The sequence below is a fragment of the Myodes glareolus genome, chromosome 2, assembly GCF_982192425.1.
Source record: "Myodes glareolus chromosome 2, mMyoGla1.1, whole genome shotgun sequence".
Lineage (NCBI taxonomy): Eukaryota > Metazoa > Chordata > Mammalia > Rodentia > Cricetidae > Myodes > Myodes glareolus.
In genome coordinates this window covers 126496276-126520386 of record NC_142027.1, presented here as the reverse complement: position 1 = coordinate 126520386, position 24111 = coordinate 126496276, and the positions used below count along the sequence as shown (strand labels likewise).

Genomic DNA, 24111 nt, shown 5'->3' with positions numbered 1-24111 from the left:
ACCTTCCCCTTTCCTTTGTCCCTTTTCCTGGGTGGAACATTGAGATCCTGCCATCCTGCAGCTACTGGAGATGGGAGAGGGGCACGGCCAGTAGGGCTGGGCTATTCACACAATGCACTCGTGGGTTTGTCTGCCCCAAAAGGTCATCCATACGATCAGGAAATTGTCTACAAGCAATGAAACCAGACAAACACAAATTACCTCATGAATCAGGACAGGTTCTGAGGCTCACAAGAGCCAGGTTCACACTGCTGAAGAACCAGAACACTCACAAGGTATCAGACTGCAAAGGGAGACACCCATGCAAACTTAACATTTTAATACACATGTAGAGACAAATATACAGACATAAGAGCAGAACAAGGTATTTCCAGAAATAAACATAAGCTGCCTCCCAATAGAATACTTGTTTAAAAAAAAAATCTGACAAACATCACAGTAACAGAATTGTTTTCTTTCTTTTTCTCTTTTCTTTTCTGTTTTTGAAACAGGGGTGACTAGGTACCCAAGGCTAGCCTAGAACTTGAACTCTCCCACACCATGCCCACAGCAGACACTACCCTCCTCAACTGGTTACACCTGTTACAGATAGCAGACTGCGTGCCTCCAGATCACACACTGGGAACTTCAAATACAATGTCCTTTGGAAGACAAAAGTGACCATTGTGGATGGCATCTGCTTCAAAAGATTTCCCCCCAATTCCAGCAACTTTTCCTTTTTGCTTCCTCTAGCACCTACATGGTGGCTAACAACAATCTGTAACTTAGCTCCAGAGAATGTGATTCCCTCTTCTGACCTCCAAGGGCACCCCTACTCATCCAAGAGTGTGCACACACACACAAACATACACTACTTAAATAAAATATTTAAGATCTCCCTGATGAACTTCAAATCACCAAGATTCTTGTTAGGTGAATTAATGTTAAGATCCTGTGTTTTTAGCGGCTGTTATTTCTAAATATCTAAATACTCCCAAAAAATAAGAGTCAATATTAAATGTTAGGATCCAAGGGCTGGGGCTGCATCCCATTGACAGAGTCCTTGCTTAGCATGCATGGGACCCCAAGTTCCACTTCAGTACTACATTAGCCATACCACAAAAAACAGGGGGTGGGGTACACACCCAAATCTCAGTACTTGAGAGGTGGAGGCCATCCTCAGCTACAGCCTAAGCTACATGAGACCCTATCATTTAAAAAAAAAAAGAAAAAAAAGCTTTTGTATGCTACTGAGAATAGGACTGAGCGCTCTACACACACTACACATGTGCTCCCCCACTGAGCTACAAGCCCAGTTCCAAAGGTAACAACTGGGCAGCAACCTGGGAAGGGTGAAGAGTAAGGCAGAGCCATTGCAGTCTGAGTTGTCTGCTAGTCACTGAGTGCCTGCCTGGTCCTCAGTAAGCAGCAATCTTAGGAGCTGGTCTTTAAATTCATAAGCACATTCTGTTCTAACAACATGCAAGCTGGGACAGACAAAGCCACAGCAGTCCCACACGGACATCGCTACATCTTACCAGTTGCAAAGGCCTAGAACATCATTCTGTTTGACCTCACATCTGAGAAAAGGCTCAAGACTCAAGTCAAAAGAATAAAATAGGAGTCGACTGTCTACTTCTCCCTCAGAGAGCTGGTCAAAAGAGCAAGAGAGAATTTCACCCAGGGACACAATGACCCCGGTTCATGAAACCCATTAACCCAACATCCAATACTCTGGCATTCAGAATGATAATTTGAGCTATCCATTGTTTTTTGGTCTTGTTTTTAAAGGGGAAAAAAAAAAGCCAGGCAGTGGCTGCCCATATCTTTAATCCCAGTATTCAAGAAGCAGAAGCAGGTGGATCTCTGAGTTCTAGGACAGCCTGATCTACAGAGTGAGTTCCAAGATGAAACCCTTTCTTGAAAAACAAAACAAAAAGTCTTTGCTGCAGCTTCTGAACTGTGGCTCCCATCTAGGAGCTCAAAGAGTCTCATCAGGAGTCAAAATGCAAGTTAGTGGTGGGTTTCCAGCTCTTCAAGTTTTTCAAAAGGCTTAACAGTACTCTTGCCTTACCTACACCAAGTCTCTTCTACTCCTTCTGCAAACCTCTGTGTTCTCTCTGGCATGGCAGTCTAAAGCTGAGAGGCATGAACACCTTCTATTCAAAACAACAAAAAACAGGTGGGTGTGGTGCTGCACGACTTAAATCAGTCCTAGTACTCAAGAGGTGGAGGCAAGCAGATTTCTGTAAGTTCAAAGCCTACAGAGTTCTAGACCAAGCCAGGGCTACACAGTAAGGTCCTGTCTGGAGGGGGAGGGAGACTTTAAAAAATTATTTCATAATACAGGTCAGAGACAGAATCAATCCATCAGAGTATCAGATTTATGGTTCTAGTGCTAAAAAGCACCCTCCAGTGGATGAAAATTCATTTGATAGTAAGGTTTCAAAGGTAGAAACCCTAAACCTGGTGCCAGACTGTCTTGGTTCAAATTCTAGCTCAGTAACCCTTGCTAGTTAATTAATCCTTCTTAAGTCATCTATGAAGCCACTAAGGCACAGAGGGTTGAGAGGATGAGTTAATGTAGCTCATAAAACACAGAACTGCCTAGAATAGTGCCTCGACGTCCCTGTGGCAGACAATGGTGTGTACCTAGATCCTTAAGAGGTGGAAGCAGGAGAATCAGAAGTTCAAGGTCATCCTGGGCAAGCTTATCAGTCATGTGCCTCTCATGTGCCTCTCCTCTTTTCATCTCCGTGATGTGGGTGACAGAGTACCTGCCTCTCACAGGTCTAGAGGACAAGTGGTCAAGGCACCAAAAGGAGTCACACACCTGCCCCAGCTATGTATACAGGTCACTAAGTGTTTTGGTTCAGTGCTCTTCCAAGACAGCCCTGCTTGTTCTCAGAAACCAACCATCTCTGCCTGTGTCTGTGACTTAGCCAATGTGACTCCCCCTATGCCAATTTATTTTCTAAGCAGAGTTTAGATTGCAAAGTTCTGTTCAAATCAGTCATTGGGTGGGGGCACAGCTTGCTGGAGTTCCAGGCCAGTGCCTGGCTCTACCCATCATTGTCAACTTTCACTTTAGCTCTTTAGAAATCTGCAGAATTTTCCTGTTTCTATTAAGATTCTAATTTTCTATATGGGTGTGTTCATGCCATGGCACTCATGTGCAGATAAGAGGACAATTTGGGGTGAGTTCTACATCCCTCCACCACGTGGTCCTAGGGATGGAACTCAGGTCATAAGGACCAAAGGCAAATGCCTTTATCCACTGAGCCATCTCGCTGACTCTTAATTATTTTAAATCATGATGCTGGATATCTTGTAGTGTTGGGAAATTACCCATAAGTCTACAACAATCAGAGTTACGAGAATTATTTATATTTTTATGTATAGGAGTGTTTTACTGGTGCATCAAATGTGTACCGTGTACCCAGAAGCCAAAAAGAACATCAGATCCTCTAAAGCCAGACAGTTGCGAGGTGCTACATGGGTGCTGGGAATTGAACCCAGGTCCTCTAGAAGAGCAACAAGTGCTCTTAGTCACGAGGCTCTTTCCAGCCCCAAATTACTAGGATGATAATAGGGAAAATGGTACTTCTTCTGGAAAGACAGTGAAGCAATCCCAGCCTCCCTCTCTGGAGTCATTGCCTACTATCAGTACTTCTGAATTGAGCATGGCAGTTCGGCAATTGCTTATTATGTATACAATGTTCAGAAGAGGGGTACCAGATGATCTCATTACAGATGGTTGTGAGTCACCATGTGGTTGCTTGGAATTGAACTCAAGTCCTCTGGAAGAGCAGCCAGTGCTCTTTACCTCTAAGCCATCTCTCAATCCCCAAGGGGTTGTTTTTAAGACTTTGTATCCTTGATGTGTGGGTGTTTTACCAGTACATCAGGGCTAGGGAAATGGCTCAGTTAGTAAAGTGCCTGCCATGCAAGCATAGGACTCTTTGAGTTCAGATCCCCAGCACCCATGTAGAAGTTGGGTGTGGTGGCTTATATAACTCTAGTACCAGAGAGGTGAGGACAGAAGAGCCCCTAGAGTTTGCTGGCCAGACACTCTAGCCAAAACCTTGTGGAGATGGTTTTTCCAATTTTATGTGGGCTCTGGATTCAATGAGAAACCCTCTCTCAAAACTAAAGTCATAGCTGGGCAATGGTGGCGCATGCCTTTAATCCCAACATGTGGGAGGCAGAGGCAGGCAGATCTCAGTGAGTTCAGGGCCAGCCTGGTCTACTGTAACACGAAGGGCCGGCTTGTTGGGGTTTCTGTCCCGCCCGGTACCCCACAGCCGGCAAGTCCCAAAGAAAATCACACAGTGATCTCCATAAGTTATAAAACTGATTGGCCCATTAGCTCAGTCTTCTTATTAACTAATTCTTACATCTTACGGTAACCCATAATTCTTGTCTGTGTTGGCCATGTGGCTCAGTACCTTTTCCAGCGAGGCAGGTTACATCTTGCTTCTCTGTGGTCTGGGCAGGAATGGAGGAATGGACTTCCTCCTTCCTAGCCTTCTCCTGTTCTCACTGCCCTCACTCTACTTCCTGTCTGGTTGGCCCGCCTATACTTCCTGCCTGGCCAATCAGCGTTTTATTAAAATACATGATTGACAGAATACAGATAATTCTCCCGCACCAGTCTACAAAGTGAGTTCCAGGACAGGCTCCAAAGCTACACAGAGAAACCCTATCTCGAAAAACCAAAAGTAAAAAATTTTTAAAAAGTCACTTGTGAGAAACTCAACACTGTACACACAAGCAGGAACCCAACTTTTAACCTACAACTTGAAGGTCTTCCTATGAGAATACATTTTTTTTCGCGAGTACAAAATATTCTATTGTATGAATGTGTCACCACAGTTATATCCCTGATATAAGAGGTTTATGCAGTTGCTTTGGTTACTCACATCTGTAATATCAGTGCTCAGGAGGCTGAGGTAGGTAGATCTTTTGAGTGACAGAGCCAACCTAGCCAACACAGCAAGATTGTCTCAAAAAAAAAAAAAAAAAACAGTCAAGCACAGTAGTGCTCATGTGCAACCCCAGCATTCACAAGGCGGAGTACAATCAGCCTTGTCCCAGCACATTCCAGGCTATCCCAGGCTACATAGCCAGACCTTATCAGAAATAAAGAAAGGGAGGGAGGGAGGGAAGGAGGGAGGGAGGGAGGGTGGGAGGAAGGAGGGAGGGAAGGGCACCCATGATAATGCTGCACTCACTCATCTTTGGACACATTCACATAGGTAAATCAGATTTTTTTAAAATATTTATTTATTTATTATGTATACAATATTCTTTCTGTCTGTGTATATGCCTGCAGGCCAGAAGAGGGCACCAGACCTCATTACGTATGGTTGTGAGCCACCATGTGGTTGTTGGGAATTGAACTCAGGACCTTTGGAAGAGCTGACAATGCTCTTAACCACTGAGCCATCTCTCCAGCCCCCGGTAAATCAGATTTTTAGAAATTAAGTCAGTGAGATGACTCAGCAGCCCAAATTTGGTCCCTGGAACCCAGGTAAAGGTGGAAGAGAAGCAGTGCTGTAAAGCTACCCTCTGACCTCCACATGCACCATGGCAAGCATGCTCCCTCCACAATAATAGTAACAACTAATGTAGCAATAAAATGTTTAATCTACAGAAGTAATTTTTCACTTGTGTTTTGTCTTGAGACAGGGCTGCTCTGTTGCCAGGCAACACTGAGCTCGAAAGATCTTCCAAGTGCTGAGGTTACAGCACGTGCCATTAGGCCCACTTTAAGGGACTCTTTTGTTTGGACATGTGTGGTACACACTAAACACTAAGCTGTATCCCCAGCCCCTAATATCTATGGTGAAAAATACTGCCGACTACCCTCACAAGGCATACCTTCCAGACATTCCATCCCTCATCTTTACCAACACTGCATGAATTATCAAACTGCGCCTCTGACCAGAGGAAAGAGGCTTTAGCTCAATTTGCATTTCTTTGATACCTTTCTACCAATTTCCTGAGGTGTCAGTACATTTTTGTTTTTGTTTGTTTGTTTGCTCACCCAAGTGCTGGGACACTTCCCCTCTTTTGAAATTTCCTCTTAGTAATATGTAGAAACTTATGACATAGCCAGAAAATTATTCTTAACTATAAGTATGGCAGGTATTTCTTGCTTTTGTTCCCTCTTCCTCGGTTTTTTTTCCCCCTACAGAAGTTCCTCTTGATGGAGTTAAATTTGTGAGATTTTTCCATTGTGGGTTCTGAGTTTCCTGCCACACTAAGAGATGAAACTGAGTGAGCACTGTCATGCAATGGACGTAAGTTAATACGAAGACAGTGTCATGCGCAGGCCAGCTCAGTGCTTTGGAAGCAGAGCACTGACTGCATTGAAAAGAAAAGCCGGCAAGATGGCTCGGTGGGTTAAAGGCGCTCTCCATCATGACTGACCATCTGACTTTCACATGTGTGTTATGGTATCCATGTGCCCTCCCCCCAAAGTGTACACACACACCATGAATAAATAAATAGGCCAGTGAGACAGCACAGTGGATAAAGTGCTTACTGCCAATCACGGCAGCCAGAGTCAGACTCCTGAATCAACATGGTGAAGGAGACACCACCTCTCCAGTGCTGTCTTCTAACCACAGTGAGGGGCAGACGAACATACACGAACATACACACACATACACACACACACACACACACACACACACTTTCTCCCATTCATAAAATGAGAAAGCAAAATTTTAAACTAAATAAAATTTAAAAAAATTTATTGAAATAATTTTAAAAGAAAACACAGTAAAGATTTTAATGGGTCCCTACTGCCTCTTGTGCTCTGGTAGCCTCTGTGGTGACCCTATGTGGCCTCTGAGCATGCTACCCCTCTGCAGCTCCACAGTCAGATACCCCATCCCATTTTCCTGATGAGTCCCATACTTCCCCTGGGTGATGCACAGCTCAATGTCTAATCACAGAGCTCCACAACCACTACACTCAAGGCTGGACCAGCAATCCCATGGAGATAGATGTGTCTCTTTCTCAGTGGACCCCAAACTCCTACAAAGGGCTAACATGCAGCAATGTATTTCTGGAGTCAGAATCTTATTGTGCAGCCCAGGAGACTCTGGAGCCCCAGTCTTCCTCCCTCAGTCTCCCCAGTTTTGGTACACAGAAATGCAATACTCAGTGGAGAAGTGGCTCCACTTGATGACATAGAATGGCTATTAATTCTAGTATATCCCTTATACTGGACACAGGCAGCTGGTGAGCAAGTTTCCCATCTACTGGCTACTGCAGAAACGTTAAGAATTTGGACTCAGGGCTGGAGAGATCGCTCAGTGTTTAAGAGCACTCACTAACTGCTCCTCCAGAGGATCAGGGTTCAATCCCCAGCACCCACATGGAAGCTAACAATTGTCTCTAACTCCAAGGTCTGACACCCTCACAGACATACATACAGGCAAAATACCAAAGCAAATGAAAAAAAAGTAAACAAATTATTTAAAAAATAATAATAATATAATTTGGATTCAGCTAGGCAATGGTGGTACATGTCTTTAATCCCAGCACTCAAGAGGCAGAGACAGGTGGATCTCTGTGAGTTCCAGAACAATCTGGTCTACAGAAAAAGTTCCAGGACAGCCATGGCTACACAAAGAAACCCTGTCTCAATAAAAATAAATAAATAAATGAAATGAAATAAAGGTGATTATCTAAGGAATAGGCCTAAGTTAAAAGCTTGCTTCAAAGCCTCTCTCATGAGTAATATCAAATTTCTGTCTGTTCGCTAGCTTATCACCGGTGGAGAGAATTCTGCCGTTTCTTGCCACTGCTGCACTGGCACCCTAGCATCACTTCACCCAGTTTTGTCCCAAGTCTATCACTTATAAAGCAGTGTAGTGCCTATTGGTAACCAATACAAATTTAAAACAACAGGGGTCAAGAGTCTTTCAACACAACCAGCAGTTGAAGTAGACTGCATGGTGAAAAGCACCAAACATTACACAGCAAAGGCATGGAAGTTCCTGACATAACCAGGGAGGTCTACCATGATCAACAGTACAGGAAATGACCCAGTGTCAAACAGCTCTCCAAAGGTCAGTACCCACACAGAGAAAAAATTCACCATTGGCCTTGAAGTATGAAAAGACAGTCATTCTTTCTTTCTTTTTTTTTTTTTTATTTAACTTTATGTGCACTGGTGTGAAGGTAATCAGATCCCCTGGAACTGAAGTCACAGTTAGGAGTTGTCATGTGGATGCTGGGAACTGAACTCGGGTCCTCTAGGAAGAGGAGTCAGTGCTCTTAACCACTGAGCCATCTCTCCAGCCCCGACAGCCACTATTTCTATTAAGTGCATTTAACCATTTTTTAAAATTTACACATTTTGGAATTCCCTCTCATAAAGTCAATAAGGACACGTATTTTTAAAAAAATACATGCATTTTCATTTATTAACACAAGTTGTACTTTTATAAGAATTAAATATACAAAATAAGGCTGCAATACTAGATGATTCTTCAGAACCTAATGAGAAAGAAAGGAAAGAATGCAGCTCTGGTAGGACAGTGGAGGCACACACCTTTAATCTCAGCATTCAGGGGGCAGAGGTAGGTATATCTCTGTGAGTTCAAGGCCAGCCTGGTCTACAGAGTGAGTTTCAGAACAGCCAAGACTACACAAAGACACCCTGTCTCAAAAATAAATAAATAAATAATATACCGGGGGCAGGGGTGAAGGGCAGTTCTGGAGTTTGGGTTGTTTCTGTTTAGGGGACTTTTTAAAATTTTATTTATTTATATTTTATGTATGAGTGTTCTACATGTATACCTGCATACCAGAAGAGGGCATCAGATCCTATTATAGATGGTTGTGAGCCACCATGTGGTTGCTGGGAATTAAATTCAGGTCCTCTGGAGGAGCAGTCAGTGCTCTTACCCCCTGAGCTATCTTTCCAGCCCCCGAAGGATTTATTTTTGTTCACAAGATTTATTTTTATTTTATGTACAGGGTGTTTTGCCTGCAGTGCCTGGGAAAGCCAGGAGAGAGTGTTAATTACCTGGAACTGGAGGTAAAGACAGTTGAGGGTCACCATGTGGGTACTGGGAATTGAACCTCAGTCCTCTGCAAGAGCAGCCAGTGCTTTTAACCATGAGCTGTCTTTCCAGCCCCCAGGTTTTCTCAATATGCAATCTAACTTTGAAACAGGTATTTCAATGTGTATAAAAGTGCTAATAATTTCATGAGTTGTTTATTCCCAGAAAGCTAGAGCTACATCAAAAGAAAAAAAATGTACAGTAGAAGCACATGACATATTCCTATAATCCCAGCTATTACAAGGTAGAGGGAAGTCAAGGCAAGAGGACTGCAAGTTCGAGACCAGCTTGGGCTACACAAAGTTACAGGTCAATCTGGACTATATGGACAGTTCAAGGATGGCCCCCATGAGCTTCATCAACTATTCCAGGCCAGCCTGAGCAACATGGTAAGAAACTGTCTCCAATTAAAATTTGGAGACAACATACTCGTATGTGATGCCAGTTCCAGGAGATCCAATGCCCTCTTCTAGCTTCCATAGTCACATAGTACATAGACAAACACACAGATATTGCATTCATACACAAAAAATAAATAAATTTTTGTAAAAATTGTTGAAATTTGGAGCCAAGCATGGTGGTGAGCACCTGTAACCCTGGCTCTCAGAAGGAAAAGGTAGAAGTGCCCACAGCTTGGGGCCAGGCTGGGCTACACAGAGAGATACTGTCTCCAGGACATATATACATACAGCTGAATGAAAACCGTTTTCACAAAGGTTGTGTTTTCAAAAAGCTTGTTGTCACAAGGGGCTAGAGAAATGGCTCTATAGTTAGACCACTTGCTGCTCTTGCAGAAGACTGGAGTTCAGTTCTCTGCACCCACATCAGGCAGCTCACAACCACCTGTAACTCCAGTTCCAGGGGAACCAATGTCCTCTTCTGGTCTCCCAAGGCACCCGTACAAATGTGTATAAAAAGACATGTAGAACACACATGGACATATAAATGAAAATTTTTAAATCTTTTAAAGGCATGAGGTAGATAAATGGTAGGAAGCTTGCCCTAAGTATGCATAAGGGTCTGGGTTTAAGCACCAAAACTAAACAAAGGAAAACATATTCTTAAGTACTTTTAGCAATAAAGAGTTATGAGCTATGTAACTTACCCTGAATGTTCAGAAAAGTGTTACAAAATACTATATATCTGCAGATATGTATATACATGGAGTGAGAAAAGACACAAAATGATAAAATAAAATGGAATTAAAATGTTAACACTAGGGGGCTGGAGAGATGGCTCAGTGGTTAAGAGTACTGCCTGCTCTTCCAAAGGTCCTGAGTTCAATTCCCAGCAACCATATGGTGGCTCACAACCATCTGTAATGAAGTCCGGTGCCCTCTTTTGGCCTGTAGGCATACACAAAGAAAGAATACTGTATACATAATAAATAAATAAATACTTTAAGAAAATGTTAACACTAGTGAGGACTGGAGAGATGGCTCAGTCATTAAGAGCACTTGCTAAACTTTCAGAGAATCTGGGTTCAGTTTCCAGCAGCCTCAGCAGGCAGCTTGAAGCCATCTGTAACTCTAATTTCAGGGGACTCATCACCTCTGGCCTCTGGAGCACCTGTGCTCACATTCATAGTCCCACACTAAGGACCCACACACAAGACTTTTTTAAAAAAATAAAGATCTTAGTTCAAAATAAATTCAAAAGAAAAATTACATTTTTAAAACTTCTAAATTATAATGTAAATTATAAATTGTAAAAGGTTTGTATATTTTGTATATTTTTAAAAACACTAAGCCAGGCAATGGTGGCACACACCTTTAACACCAGCACCCAGGAGACAGAGGCAAGGTCTTTGAGCTCAAGGTCAGCCTGGTCTACAAGTACTAGTTCCAGGACAGCCAGGGCAGTTACACAGGAAAAACCCTGTAGGGCCCTGTCTTCCCTGTTCCTCGAGGCCAAAACACAGGATGCAAGAATTGTTTACGTTAACCAGCTTAGCTTCCCCTGCTCATTCTGGCAGCCGGAGGGAAATAGTTCAAAGCCTTGTTTCTGTCATTGCTATGATAACTTCACCTGCTAAGAAGGTCCTCACAGGCACCCTAAATCTCCTCCCATCTGTCTGTCAGGGTTCCCAGCTCGATACCCCCTGCATGGAGGCTCAGGCCGCTTTGCCAGCTGTCAACACCCCTCTTCTCACTTCCAGGTGGGAGGGGGCTCTCGTCCTCTTGACTCCAAGTATATAAGCCTACGTGTGCTGAATAAAGATTGACATTTACCCTTTGGGTAAATGATCCGATCTCTGTGTGTGTGTGTGTTCAACTCCTAGGATAATGATCCAGACTCGTGGCGGCCTGGTACAGGAGGCGCACCCTGTGCCAGGAGAGTGAGGTTTCACAGAAAAATGCAAGCAGCAAAACCCTGTTAAATAAACAAACAAACAAACAAACAAAAACTATAAAAATAATTTTTTCCTTTTTGTTTGTTTGTTTTGAGACAGTCTCTCTGTGTAACCCAGGCTGGCCTCCAACTGGCAATCCACCTGTCTCAGCCTCCAAACTGCTAGTATTATAGTGAACAACCACATACAGCCTGCAGTCAAAGTTAATCATTAGTTTACTGCTCATTTCTCACTCAGGGATGGGTGGGTCCTCACCCTGGCTATCTCAAGCTCCTCTTTTCCCTAGAGCATCACTACAAACCCAGAGATAGATGTGGGCGGTCCCAGCAGAACTGCTGTGGTGTCTCAGGTGAGATCCAGTAAACATCCCCTTACCCCTCAGTAGTATCAGAAGCAGGCAATAAGGAAGGTGGCCCTTTGCTTACCCTTCTATTAAATAGACTGCAGCATTTCATTTACAACTTGTAATTAGGCCCGTCCTGTTATTAAGGGTGAGCAGATGAGAGGGCTGTTTCCAAGGGAACCACAGAAACCAGTATTTAGTGCAGAGGACCAACAGAGGAAAGGGTTAATAAGCATTCGTTTCCCGCTGTTGTTACTGGTGGATGTCCCGAGGGACAGAGTTCTTATGCTTAATTATGATCATTTCCCACAAGCTGTTTAGTGTGTCATTTCAGTTCCACTGTCTTTCCAGACACTTCGCTTCTGTGTGGCTCTGGGGCTGTCCCTATGGTATTTCAAATAGATCTTTACTAATTGAAGTTTCCATGCCATAAGCCATCCCCTTGAGCTTGAATATACATTAAACCCCACTCTTAGCTAATTTTCCAAAAGCATTTCTGATGACCAAAGTCTTTCCCTCAACTATATGGACAAATAAAATAAAATAAAATAGTTCTGTAGTCGGCAGCATGCTGACTAGTGAAAAGCAGTGACTTCAGCTGCTGAGAATCCCACTGAGAAGACGCAGAGAAACGACAGGACTCATAGGACCAGCCTCCAGGGCTCTATGCACTTAGAGAGATTTTTTTTGCTTCTTTTTAGTATTTGGTTTATTATTATGTGTGTATGATGTATGTATATGAGTGTAGCTGCATGCCACAGTGTGCTAGAGGCCAGAGGGAAAATCATGGGAGTCAGTACTCTCCTTCACAACAGGAGCCTGGACAGTATTCGGTTGGTCAGGCACATGAAGCCTTCTACTGGGCCCAGCACTTGTTTTTGTTCTGGGGGTTGTTTCTGGTTTGGTTTGGTTTGGTTTGGTTTGGTTTGGCTTGGTTTAGTTTGGTTTGGTTTTGAGGCAGGGTTTTGAGTAGCTCAAGCTACTTAGCTTTAAACTCCTGATCCTCCTGCCTCTATCACCCAAGTGTTATGATTATAAGCCTGCACCACCCCAGACTTAGACTCAACTACTTTGGACATTAGGTACTGAAACAAACAAAAGTCTCCAAATAGCTCTTCCTCCCACCTTCTACCTAGCACAATTCACCACAGTAGGGACTAGTTCACAAACCAGCCACACCTGCACCACCATGGAGCTGTGTCAGTATTATCTAAAGAAGGCACATGGGATGACTCAAAGAACTTACCAATGAAGTGACTGATACTTAGTGACCAAGATGACACAGGACAGCTGGGGTGTGGTTCAGTGAAAGAACATGTGTAGCCTGTGCTTAATTCGCAGTGCCATGACATAAAATAAATTTCAAAGACGCTGGAGGGAGAGAAGTGAGTGCTTTTCTCTTGCTCATTCTGAGACTTGTCACTCATGCCAACCTCTGGTAACCACCTATATTAAGGATCACACATGCCATGAAAGTAGTAGATACCTGTAATCACAGCACTTGGAAAGCAGACAGGAGGATCACCACAAGTTCAAAACCAGCCTGTGAGTCCTAGGCCAGCTACAACTACATAGTGAGTCCCTGTCTCAAAAACAAAGAAGGATCTCTGGTTATAATGCCTCAGGTGGATCCCAGCCATTTCACAGAAAGATGCATGAGCAACCGAGCATCCCCAGCGGAAGTACCTATGAGAAAGAGCCTCAGTGCTGCCGGTGGTGGTCTAATCCCAGCAACCACATGGTGGCTCACAGCCATCTGCAGTGAGATTTGGTGCCCTCTTCTGACCTGCAGGCAAACATGCAGACAGAACACTGTATACTTAATAAATAAATAAATCTAAAAAGAAGAAAATCCAAAGCTCAGCCGGGCAGTTTAGCCCCAGCACTTGGGAGGCAGAGGCAGGAGGCAGATCCCTGTGAGTTCAAGGCCAGTTAGGCTCCAAAGCCACAGAAAAACCCTGTCTCAAAAACACAAACAAACAAAAATCCAAAGCTCTGCTCTTTGAGGATAGGAACCTGTGTCAAGTGGGAAAAAAATGTTTTGTTTTGTTTTTCTGTTTTTGAGACAGGATCTCTCTATGGCTGTCCTGGAGTTTGCTATGTAGAACAGACTGGCCTCAAACTCACAGAGATTCTCCTGCCTCTACCTTCTATGTGATGGGATTAAAGGTGTGCGCCACCACACAACAATAACAGATAAGACTTAATAAAACAAAGGCCAATGAAACATGACAGTGCTGATATTTGTTTCCTGAGAGCCTCCCGCCCCTACGGATACAGAAAGAGCAGCTGCAGTGAAGAAGGGGTTAAAATTGGAGGTCTATAGTCTTCTTTCAGCTTCTTGCCAGCAAATAAGTCACCCTGTTTTACCCTTCTCACCTCCAGCCCCAGAAAAATCACGTCTTACAGAAAGAGCACTGTGCAGGTGACAACAGTCCTCTTCCCTAGTTAAATGCTGAGTATTATATAGGAAAAGGCTAAGTCACGAAGAAAGGGACAGCAATCTAAGCAAGACGCTACAAAAAAAAGTTGCAAGAATAGCTCTTCTGGGGCAGCAGACACTTTGTCCATATAAATCACTGTGGGATAGCAGACACTCTGTCGTACATATCTATCTTCTGAAGTCTTACTGGTCAGCATCTCTACTCTGATGACAAGGCAATAAAAGAAAATGTCTCCAAAAGCCTCTTTCCAGAGTGCTTCTCCCCCACTTCAAAGCCTCGCTCTGTCTGATCTCACTGAAACCCTCCTGCGAGCCTACCTTCCCAGGAGTCAAAAGGATATTTTTAAACAGATCAGCTCATGCCATTCCCCATCACAGCCTTCTTTGGCTTTCAATTGCTCTAAGGTGCAAATGACACTGAAAACCTTAGGAGTCCCCACAGGGTTGCGGGTGTATGTAGCTCAATGAAGGAGCACAGGCTGAGCACACACAAGACAAAACTCTAGGCTCCATCCCCAGCACAAGAAAGGGGGGGATGGATTCTTCTATGGTCCAATCATTACCACACATGCACCCCCAGTCTTACAGGTCCTCCACAAGCTTCCTCCTGATCACAAACACCCCTAGGACTTCCCCTAGCTCAGTACTTTTAGAGCACTGTTTCCTTGGACCAGTAATCTCACGCTGTGTTCAGTGAACCATGAGTAGATCATGCCTACAATCACTCAGGAGGCTGAAGCAGGAGGGTCTTGAGTCCCAATGAGCCCAGGTTAAGTGAGACCCTGTCTCTAAATAAATAAGCCAGGCATGGTGGCACACACCTATAATCCCAGCATTATGGAGGCAGAAGCAGGAGGATCACAAGTTCGAAAACATCCACAGCTACATGTAAAGTTTTAGACAAGCCAGGCTACATAAGACCTGTCATAGTGAACAAAATAAACGTTAGTGAATGGACAATTTCATCACTGTGAGCTGATAAATTTGGCATAGCATTTGTTTCTGATTTGCTTTTTAAGTCCATGTCTTCCTATACCTAGGCTGACCTCAAGTTCACAGCAGCAACTCTGCCTCAGCTTTCTGGGTGCTGAGACTACTGGTGTGCACCAAACCCAAAATTATCTTTAGATAATTCTAAAAAGTAGACTATGTGTGGACTTGAGTGTTTGCCTAGAACGCAAGAGGCTCAACATTCAATTCTAGCACTACAAAAATTGAATTGGAATGCGGTAGCACATGCTTGTAATGCCAGGAGAGGCTGAGGCAGGAGGTTCTCAGTTTGATACCAGCCTGAACTACATAGAGACACCTTGTCTCTACACTAATTAAAGCAGACTCTCTCTGTGTGTGTACATACACACACATTACTTAGATACATATGCACAGTTGTACAAATGTATACAGCACAATGTGTACAAACAAATGTATTCTAAACAGTATATCACACACTGATCAACTGTAGATCTCAACTTGGAACTGGTTTTATATAACTCATCTGGTGCTGGTAAAAAGTCAGGTTCCTCCATAAACTCAATGTTCCTTGCAAAGATGCACAATCCACAGAGCCTTTCCCATGTCAGCTCTGCCAAGTACCAATGGAACCTTTGCTAAACGCACAAGACACTCTCAAAGTCACAATAATGAATCGGATTGCACTTTAGAGCATTTGAACCTATCTGAGGGGTATCAAGAACTGGTACAATCCAAAACTCCCCTGGCACCTATCAAACAGCAGTGTTTGCCCTTCCTCTAAAAATGTCAGCCTCAGATGGCAAGTACCACCTGTTTTCTAAAGCAAAAAAGTAACCAGTTCAGTGTACCTATCATTCTGTGGCTGCCTAACTGGGTCCACCAGGGTCTGCTAGTGACAATTACAAACATAACTTGGCTCTGCCATTCCAATATCAAGTGTATCTCCTAACCGTGTACACACTGAGCATGAGCAAGAATGGAAAGTAATAGGTTCAGCCCATGCTCTTGGGCAATTCCAGCCCAAACCTGGGCTTTCTGTGAGGCCACAACATGAATAAAGGCAGTGAGATGCCACTGGAGAGGCACAGGGACTGTTGGTTTTCAGCAGCACAAGTTACTTACTCCCCCAGGAGATAAACCAATGTGGCTGCCAGAGAGCACCTGGGACAAAATGTACTTGACCTGTGATGACAAACCAGAACCCTCCAATGAGGACAGCTCAGCATTCCACCCTCAGCTCAAGTTATCACATGTATCTTTTGGAGGAACAAAAGAGGACTGAAGGAAGAAGGCTTGAAAAGACAGGCATGTCTGTCACCTAGGTGAGAGCAAGGTAGGGCATATATGAAATTTTTACACCAAGTTCATTATTCTCTCAGCTGGATTCCCCAGGACCAGTCATTTAATTATTCCATTCTTTAGTTTCCCTAACTTCAAGGTTGAGAAGTCAACACACTGAATAGACCAACATGATGCTTATTGAATGCTCACAAAAATTTAAAGCCTGCAAGCCAGGCAGTGCAGGCACACACCTTTAATACCAGTACTCAAGAGGTAGAGGCAGGCAGCTTTCTGTGAGTTCAAGGCCAATTGGTCTACAAGAGCTAGTTCCCAGGATAGACTCCAAAGCTACAGAGAAACTGTCTCAAAAAAACCAAAAAATAAGTAGATAAATAAAATGTAAAGCCCGCAGACACTAATCAGAATGAACTGTTTTAGGACGGGGGTGGTTGCACACACTTTGAATTCCAGCATTCAAGAGGCAGAAGGTGGATCTCTGTGAGCTCAAGGTCAGCCTGCACTAAGTAGCAAGTTCTAGACAACCCAGTGTGACACTGTGAGACACTGTCTTAAAAAAAAAAAAAAAAAAAGGAGGGGCTTATTGTTATAATTAAGTAAAACAAATGTCAGTAATGTGCTTGACATTCAAGTGTCAGTTCCTATGATCACTTCCTCAAAGACCTTCCCTGAATCCCCATCAAAACTCAGTGTGTTCTCAGATCCTCAGGCAGTAAGAGGGCTTGGGGGGAGTGGGGGAGACACTTACCTAAGGACCTGAGTTGATCCCTAGAATGCTTATAAAAGTGGAAATGAGAAGTGACTCCACAAAGTTGTTTCCTGACTTCCCCATGTGAACACATACACCCTCATCTCTCACACAACATAATTAAATAGAAAATTTGTCTTTAAAAAAAGAACCAAGACCACTCAGAACAGGTATGAAGACAAAGAAACATCTGTGGAAGACAACAGAGTCGAGAAACAAATCCACATGAAGGTCAAGTGTTGTTCAACAATAGAGCAGCCTCTACCATGGAGACAGACTCCCCAGCAGCAGTCCTGGGGCAACTGAACAGCCACAGAAAAGAAGTACCAATACGTCACACAATAATGAATTACTGGCCTCTGCAGGAATGAGGCATGCATATGGCACACATGCCTACTGTAAAACAGCCATACATACAAAATAAAAATAAATAAATCTTTAAAAAAAAAAAAGGGGTGGGGCAGTGGTGACACATGCTTTTTTTTTAATCCCAGCACTCAGGAGGCAGAGGCAGGTGCCTCTGTAACTTCAAGGTCAGCTGGTCTACAGAGTTCCAGAACACCCAGAGCTATTACTCAGAGAAACCGTGTCTCGACAAAAAGAAAAGAAAAAAAAAACAGAAAAGAAAAGAAGAAATCAGAATTGAACTGACATATGACATTGCACAAAAATGGCTCAGATTAAAAGGACTGACAGTACTAAATTCGACGAAGATATGAACAAGCTATATGTAATCTCAGAGTTTGGCTGGAAAACAGACAGTGGAGGAAGCACTTCTGCACACAGATTGCAAGTGTCTGTAAAAAGTAAATACAGCCATTCAACTTGTAAATGGCTACTGAAGAGAGCTGAAACAAACCATGCTGACACCTTCGCAGAAACATTCATAACATCACGTGAGTGACAGATTCTAGAAACAGACAAAGGTCCATCAAGAATGGTAAATAAGCAAGCAGTTCTACAACAGGATGCTGCACAACCAAGCAGTAACAAGTAACTGAACTCTAAGACAGTGTGGATGGACCTCAGAACAGGTATATTATGTTGGGGTGTGGTGGCACACACCTTTAATCCCAACATTGGGTCACAGAGGCAGGTGGAGCTCTGTGGAGTTCTGTGAGTTTGAGGCCAGCCTGGTTTACAGAGTGAGCTCCAGGACAGTCAGAGCTCCATAGTGAAGCCTGGAAAAAAGGAATACGTATGCTGCATATAAAAAGCACAGCCTTGGGGCTGGAGAAATGGCTCAGCGGTTAAGAGCACTGACTGCTCTTCCAGAGGACCCGGGTTCAATTCCCAGCACCCACATGGCAGCCCTCAACTGTCTGAAAATCCAGTTCCAGGGGACCTGACACCTTTACACCAATGCACATAAAATAAAAGATAAATAAATCAAAAAAAAAAAAAGCACAGCCTTGTGGTGGCTCAGTGGGTAAAGGCACCTGTTGACCACCCTGACAATCTTAGTTCAACCCCCAGGACAACCTGGGCAAGTACAGAACTTCTGATCTTCATATACTCGAAAACTGCATGAGCACCCCAAATAAATGTTTGTTTTTTAAAAACAAGGTTGAGACAGGGCTGTCAAGATGGCTTGGCAACAGAGGCACTTGCTACCAAGCCATGACACAGGCCACACACACAATGAATAAATGTTAAAAAAAAAAAATTAACTTTCAATAATAAACTATCAGGACTCCCCTTCCAAAAAAAGAGTCCATATTGTCTAGTTCCATTTAAATAAAAATCTAAGAAATGCAAACTAATAATGGTCACAGCAGGATAGTGGTCAAGGGAGAACAAAGGTCTGGTAAGAGTGAGCTGCGGAAATCTCAGCAGGAGTAGTGGATACGTCTATTATCTTGACTGTCGTAACAGTCTCCCAAGTGTGCACATAAGTCAAGGTTTACCAAATTGTACATTGAATTAGATGCAACTTATCTAATAAAACTGATTTTAAAACTAAATAAAACAAGCTCCCACAGTGATCCAATCTGTGAAGCCAGCACCTAGGACATTGAGGTCAAAGGAATGTGGTTGGAGGGTAACCTGGACAACACAATGAGAGAAGCCCTGTCTCAATTTATCAACCTAACAATTTAAATATACTACACAAGGGACACTTTGTGTGTGTTGGCTTCCAGAATGTGACCTTCAGGAAACACTTTTCTATAATAGGTACAGAAGTGCCAGGACTGAAGAGAAGGGACAACTCTATTCCAAACTGACATCCCGACCACTTGCTGCTTACGTTGTGCCCACACTGCCCTGCTTCTACACTATGAAGTTGGACAATGTAGGGTCTATTACTCCTCGCCCCTCTCCCTACCCCCAGGGCCATCTTTTTGTCTCCCAAAGCAGCAGATTCTTACTAGTCTGGAAGAACAGACAAAAGGGACAAAAGACTCAACGAATATTAGACAGATTAAAGAATAGACAAGTGTTTTATTTAAAAGCTCCCTGAAGAATTAGAACATTTGAGTTCTATACACTGTTCTGTTGAAATGGAGTTAGCTATTACCCGGATCTGCAAGCACATGCCACGAGACCTGTTCAAGTCACTCATTTCCTACAAGTTTTCAATTTTTTTTCAATGTTTTTTTGGTTTTTGATCCACGAAGGAATACCATCCAGGTGTATTTCTGAGGAGCTAATATTTTGAAAGGTCTCTCTTTCAGGTACACACCAACAGCTTGAAACCATTTTTCAAATGTCTCAGCTGGTGGCCATAAAACCAAAGCTTCATGGAAAAGAATAGACAATGGGTCGTGTGTGAGAGCGGTCTAGAGACACACAGAAACAGTCCCATCCTTATTTAAAAACCAGAGGTCACACCAGTGTTTAGCAACAAAATTATAGCTTTCAAATAATTAGCAACAGTTACAGAACAATAACGGCTACGTAGTAATTAACATCTAGATTCTGTCTTCACCACTTCCGAGGGTAACATTCGACAATGTACTTAATTCTAAAAACTCAATTTGTTCATCTTTTTTGTTGTTGTTGTTTGTTTTTTTGAGACAGGGTTTCTCTGTGTAATAGCCCTAGCTGTCCTGGAACTAGTTCTTGTAGACCAGGCTGGCCTCGAACTCACAGAGATAATCCTGACTCTGTCTCCCAAATGCAGGGATTAGAGGCGTGCGCCACCACCACCCGGCAATTTGTTCATCTTTAGAACGGGAGACCACCACTGACCTCATAGGACTGCGGTACCAAAACGTATTAGGCTGGCCTCTAGTAAGAGCAAAGTCAATATCAGCAATTGAGTCTTGTTACCTTGAAGTTTCAAAGGGGCCCATTAACTCACTAATCCTCCTCCTGACCTTAGCTTCAAATCCTGTCCTGTCATGAGCGTGTTACTAAGGAGCCTCAGTTTCCACATCCGTAAAACGGGAACACACTAGTTACCGGAGGGAAGGATTCCACGACCAGATAAGGTTCCCCTCCCTCCCACCTTTCAAAGAGAAGATCACAGGGGTAGGGAATACTCTCATTGGCGGCAGACAGCGTCAGTTTCCCCACTTCTGGCACTTAGAGGCGAGGGAGAAGACGCGAAAAGGGGGCACCTAAAAGGGTCCCGCGTGAAGGCCCCCCGATGGTCCAAGCGCCTCCCCGAGCGCACGGGGTTATTTCGGAATCCCCAGGAGACCACACTCATGAGGCAATGGGTCAGGAATGCGGCGGCCGGCCGAGCCGCGGGTGTCCCCACGGGCATCCCGGGCCGCGGTAGCAGGAACTTGGGCGGCAGGAAATGAATGGGGACCCGCAGGAGGGGCAGTGGGGACGGTGGACCGACGGGGAGACTGTGTGTACCTCCCTATGGCCGGACAGATGGGAGGCGGCGGGGACCCAGGCCGCGGCCCGGCCCCTGCGGTCGGCTCACCTCCGCGATGTCATGTTCCTCCCGCCTCCGGCTCCGCACGGACCCGCTGTTCGCTCAGGCTCCGCGGAGCGCCGTCACATGGGGGGACCCGAGCGAGGCCCCGCTGGGGAGCCGACACCGGTGCGGGCAGAGCCAGCCGGCCGCGCGCACTATCCCCGCCAGGCCTGGATCCAGGACACTGTGCGGCCGCCCCGCCGCCCGGCTCGCTCCGCCTTCGCCCCGCCCCTTGTCGCTGGCGCTTGAGTGATGTCAGCACCGCGCCACCTCCACTTCCTGCTTCCGGTTGCCCTGCCCGGGTGCTTCCTTTTCTAAATTTGTAGGGCGGTCCACCGGTTTGTGGGAGGCCATTCCTCCTCTAAACCTAGGACTCCGCACGCAAATGGGAGTACACCGTGTGCTTCCAGTGCAGGCGCACATGTGGAAAACACCAAACAAGCAGGGATCAGGGATAAGGGCTCAGCGGTCAAGAGCGATTGCTGCTGCTCCTGCAGAGGACCGGAATGCGGTTCCCCATTCCTATAGTGAGCGGCCCACAGCCTTTAACTCCAGCTCCAGTATCTACGCCGTCGTCTCCTAGCTCCGCAGACACTGCACTCAACATGCACATACTCGTACATATACACATAATTAAATGTTTTAAGATATATTCCTTTTGCCGGGTGGTGGAGTTGCACTCCTTTAATCCTAGGACTAGGGGGACAGAGATTGGTGGGTCTCTTATGAGTTCGAGGCCAGCCTGGTCAGCCAGAGCTACACAGAGAAAAACAAAATAAACAAAAGCAGTGTTTAACTAGCTTAACCTCTCCCGCCGCTCCAATGGCTTGCTTGGGGGTGAGAGGGATGGGTTTTTTGTTGTTTTGTTTTGTTTTTAAGAAACCATATTTTTATATGTGACCATATTTTTCAGTTTGAAGTAAAAGTTAACACGAATTTCTCCGTTTTTGCGGTTTCACCCACATCCGATTAGCAATCCTGGCAGGCGTTTTATCGTTTGATTGGTTTGTTTTTGTTTTCCTAAGTTAAGATTTTTCACTTAAAAGAAGCACTTCATAACTTCTCTTCAGAATGTCCAAGTTGTTAGTATCAGTACATTACGGCGGGACGGGGGGGGGGGGGGGGGAGGTTCCGAGGTTTTCTTGAACAGCTACACCTTGATGAAGCTTGAAATTAAAACTAATGAATTAGGAGCTGCACAGATGGATGAGCAGATTGGCGAGCTAACTGCTCCTGCAGAGGACCAGGTTCAATTCCCAGCGCCCACATGGAAGCTCACTACTATCTAACTCCAGCTCCAAAGAGTCAGACTCCCTCTTCTGGACCCCTGATCAGTATTTCTGGAGTTTTCCAATTAATAGCTTCAGACTGCAGTTGACTGTGGATAACAGAGAAAGCAAAACTCTGAAAAAGTAGGAAAGGCTAACCAGCATGACCGTTATTTATTTTTCCTTTGGTTTTTCGAGACAGGGTTTCTCTGTAGTAGTTTTGGAGCCTGTCCTGGAACTAGCTCTTGTAGACCAGACTGGCCTCAAACTCACAGAGATCCGCCCACCTCTGCCTCCTGAGTGCAGGGATTAAAGGCATGCGCCACCACCACCCAGCAACATAGGCTTTTCTGAAGTGACGTTTGAATACTTGTCTGGCTAAGGAGCAATCTGTGAGGGATAAATTAGCAGAATATCAATTCAAGCACAGAAAGAGGCTGCTGCAAAGACCCTGTGGCAGAGGTTGTCTCCTGTACTTGGAAAACACTGGAAAGGTCTCTGTGTAAAGTGGAGAGACAATGAAGAAACACAAGGAGCTGAGTTTAGAAAAGGGTAGATCTAGGCATGGGATTAAAGTGCATGCCTTTAATCCCAGCACTCAGGAGGCAGAGGCAGGTCTCAAGAAAAAAAAAGTACAGGGGATGCCCAGGCATGGCAGCTGAACCAGCCTTTAATCCCAACACTCAGGAAAAAGAAGCAGAGGCAAGATGATCTCTGTGAGTTCAAGGCCATCTTGATGTACAGGGAGAGTTCTAGGCAGCCAGTGCTACATAGAGGGACATTTTCTTAAAAGATGAATAGACAAAGGGAAGGAGAGAGTTGTCGAGCAGTCATAGGCTTCAGTCCTATAGGCTATCTGTAGCTTTGGTTTGTACTCAGGGAAATGGAATATCATGGTGATAGTGAAAACGGGTTCCTAAAATTGTCCTTTGACTTTCACGTGTCTACACACCAGCACTCATATACATACATCACACACACATCATTCACACACATACATCATATACTCACACACACCACATATACAACACACGTCATACATATCACATACACATATCCTACACAAACATGCACATCACACTCTCACACAAAATCACACACATCAAACTCACACATTCACATACATCACACTCACACACATCACTCATTCCCACATACACATTCCTATACATACCACACACATACATGCACTCACATGCACATCACACATACACATTCCACAAACATTACACACACACATACACATCACACGCTGGCATCAACATACTCACATCACACACTCACACACAAATTTAAAATTTAAAGCCAGGTCCAACAGTGCACATGCCAGTGGTCCCAGCACCTGGAAGGTGGGAGCAAAAGATCAGGTATTCAATGACATTCTTGGCAGTATAATAGTTCAAGGCTAGCCTGGACTATAAATGATCCTGACTAAGATGAACAATAATTTAATTGTTTTTATGCCAATTAATATACATAACATATTCATAAGAAGTGTTCAAGCAGTTAAATGTGGGCCATGGATGTAACATTAGCACCTAGACTATTAGACCCATAGATGTACCTTTCCCAACTCTTCACACAATTAATCACATTCCAAGTGGTCCTTTCTTTTTTTCATTCTTTCTTATTTTCTTTTTCTTGATTGCTTGCTTCTTTTGTTTGTTTATTTGTTGGTTGGTTGGTTTTTCGAAACACGGTTTCTTGGCTTTGGAGCTTTTCCTGGAAACTAGCTCTTTCAGACCA

The 24111-nt window shown here is 44.2% G+C and overlaps 1 protein-coding gene across 2 annotated transcripts in view; it reads right to left on the bottom strand.

The window, feature by feature from the left end:
- Positions 1 to 21297, bottom strand: part of Ptpn11 (protein tyrosine phosphatase non-receptor type 11) — a 66597-nt gene extending 45300 nt beyond the window's left edge. Inside the window, exon 1 of one of the 2 annotated variants that reach the window (XM_048447451.3) lies at positions 21104 to 21297. In XM_048447451.3, coding sequence (XP_048303408.1) covers positions 21104 to 21117 — 14 coding nt within the window. In that variant the 5' untranslated portion in view covers positions 21118 to 21297. The remainder of the gene's footprint in view (positions 1 to 21103) is intronic. The other variant, XM_048447452.3, reaches the window with a different exon arrangement.
- Positions 21298 to 24111: the final 2814 nt, after the last annotated feature.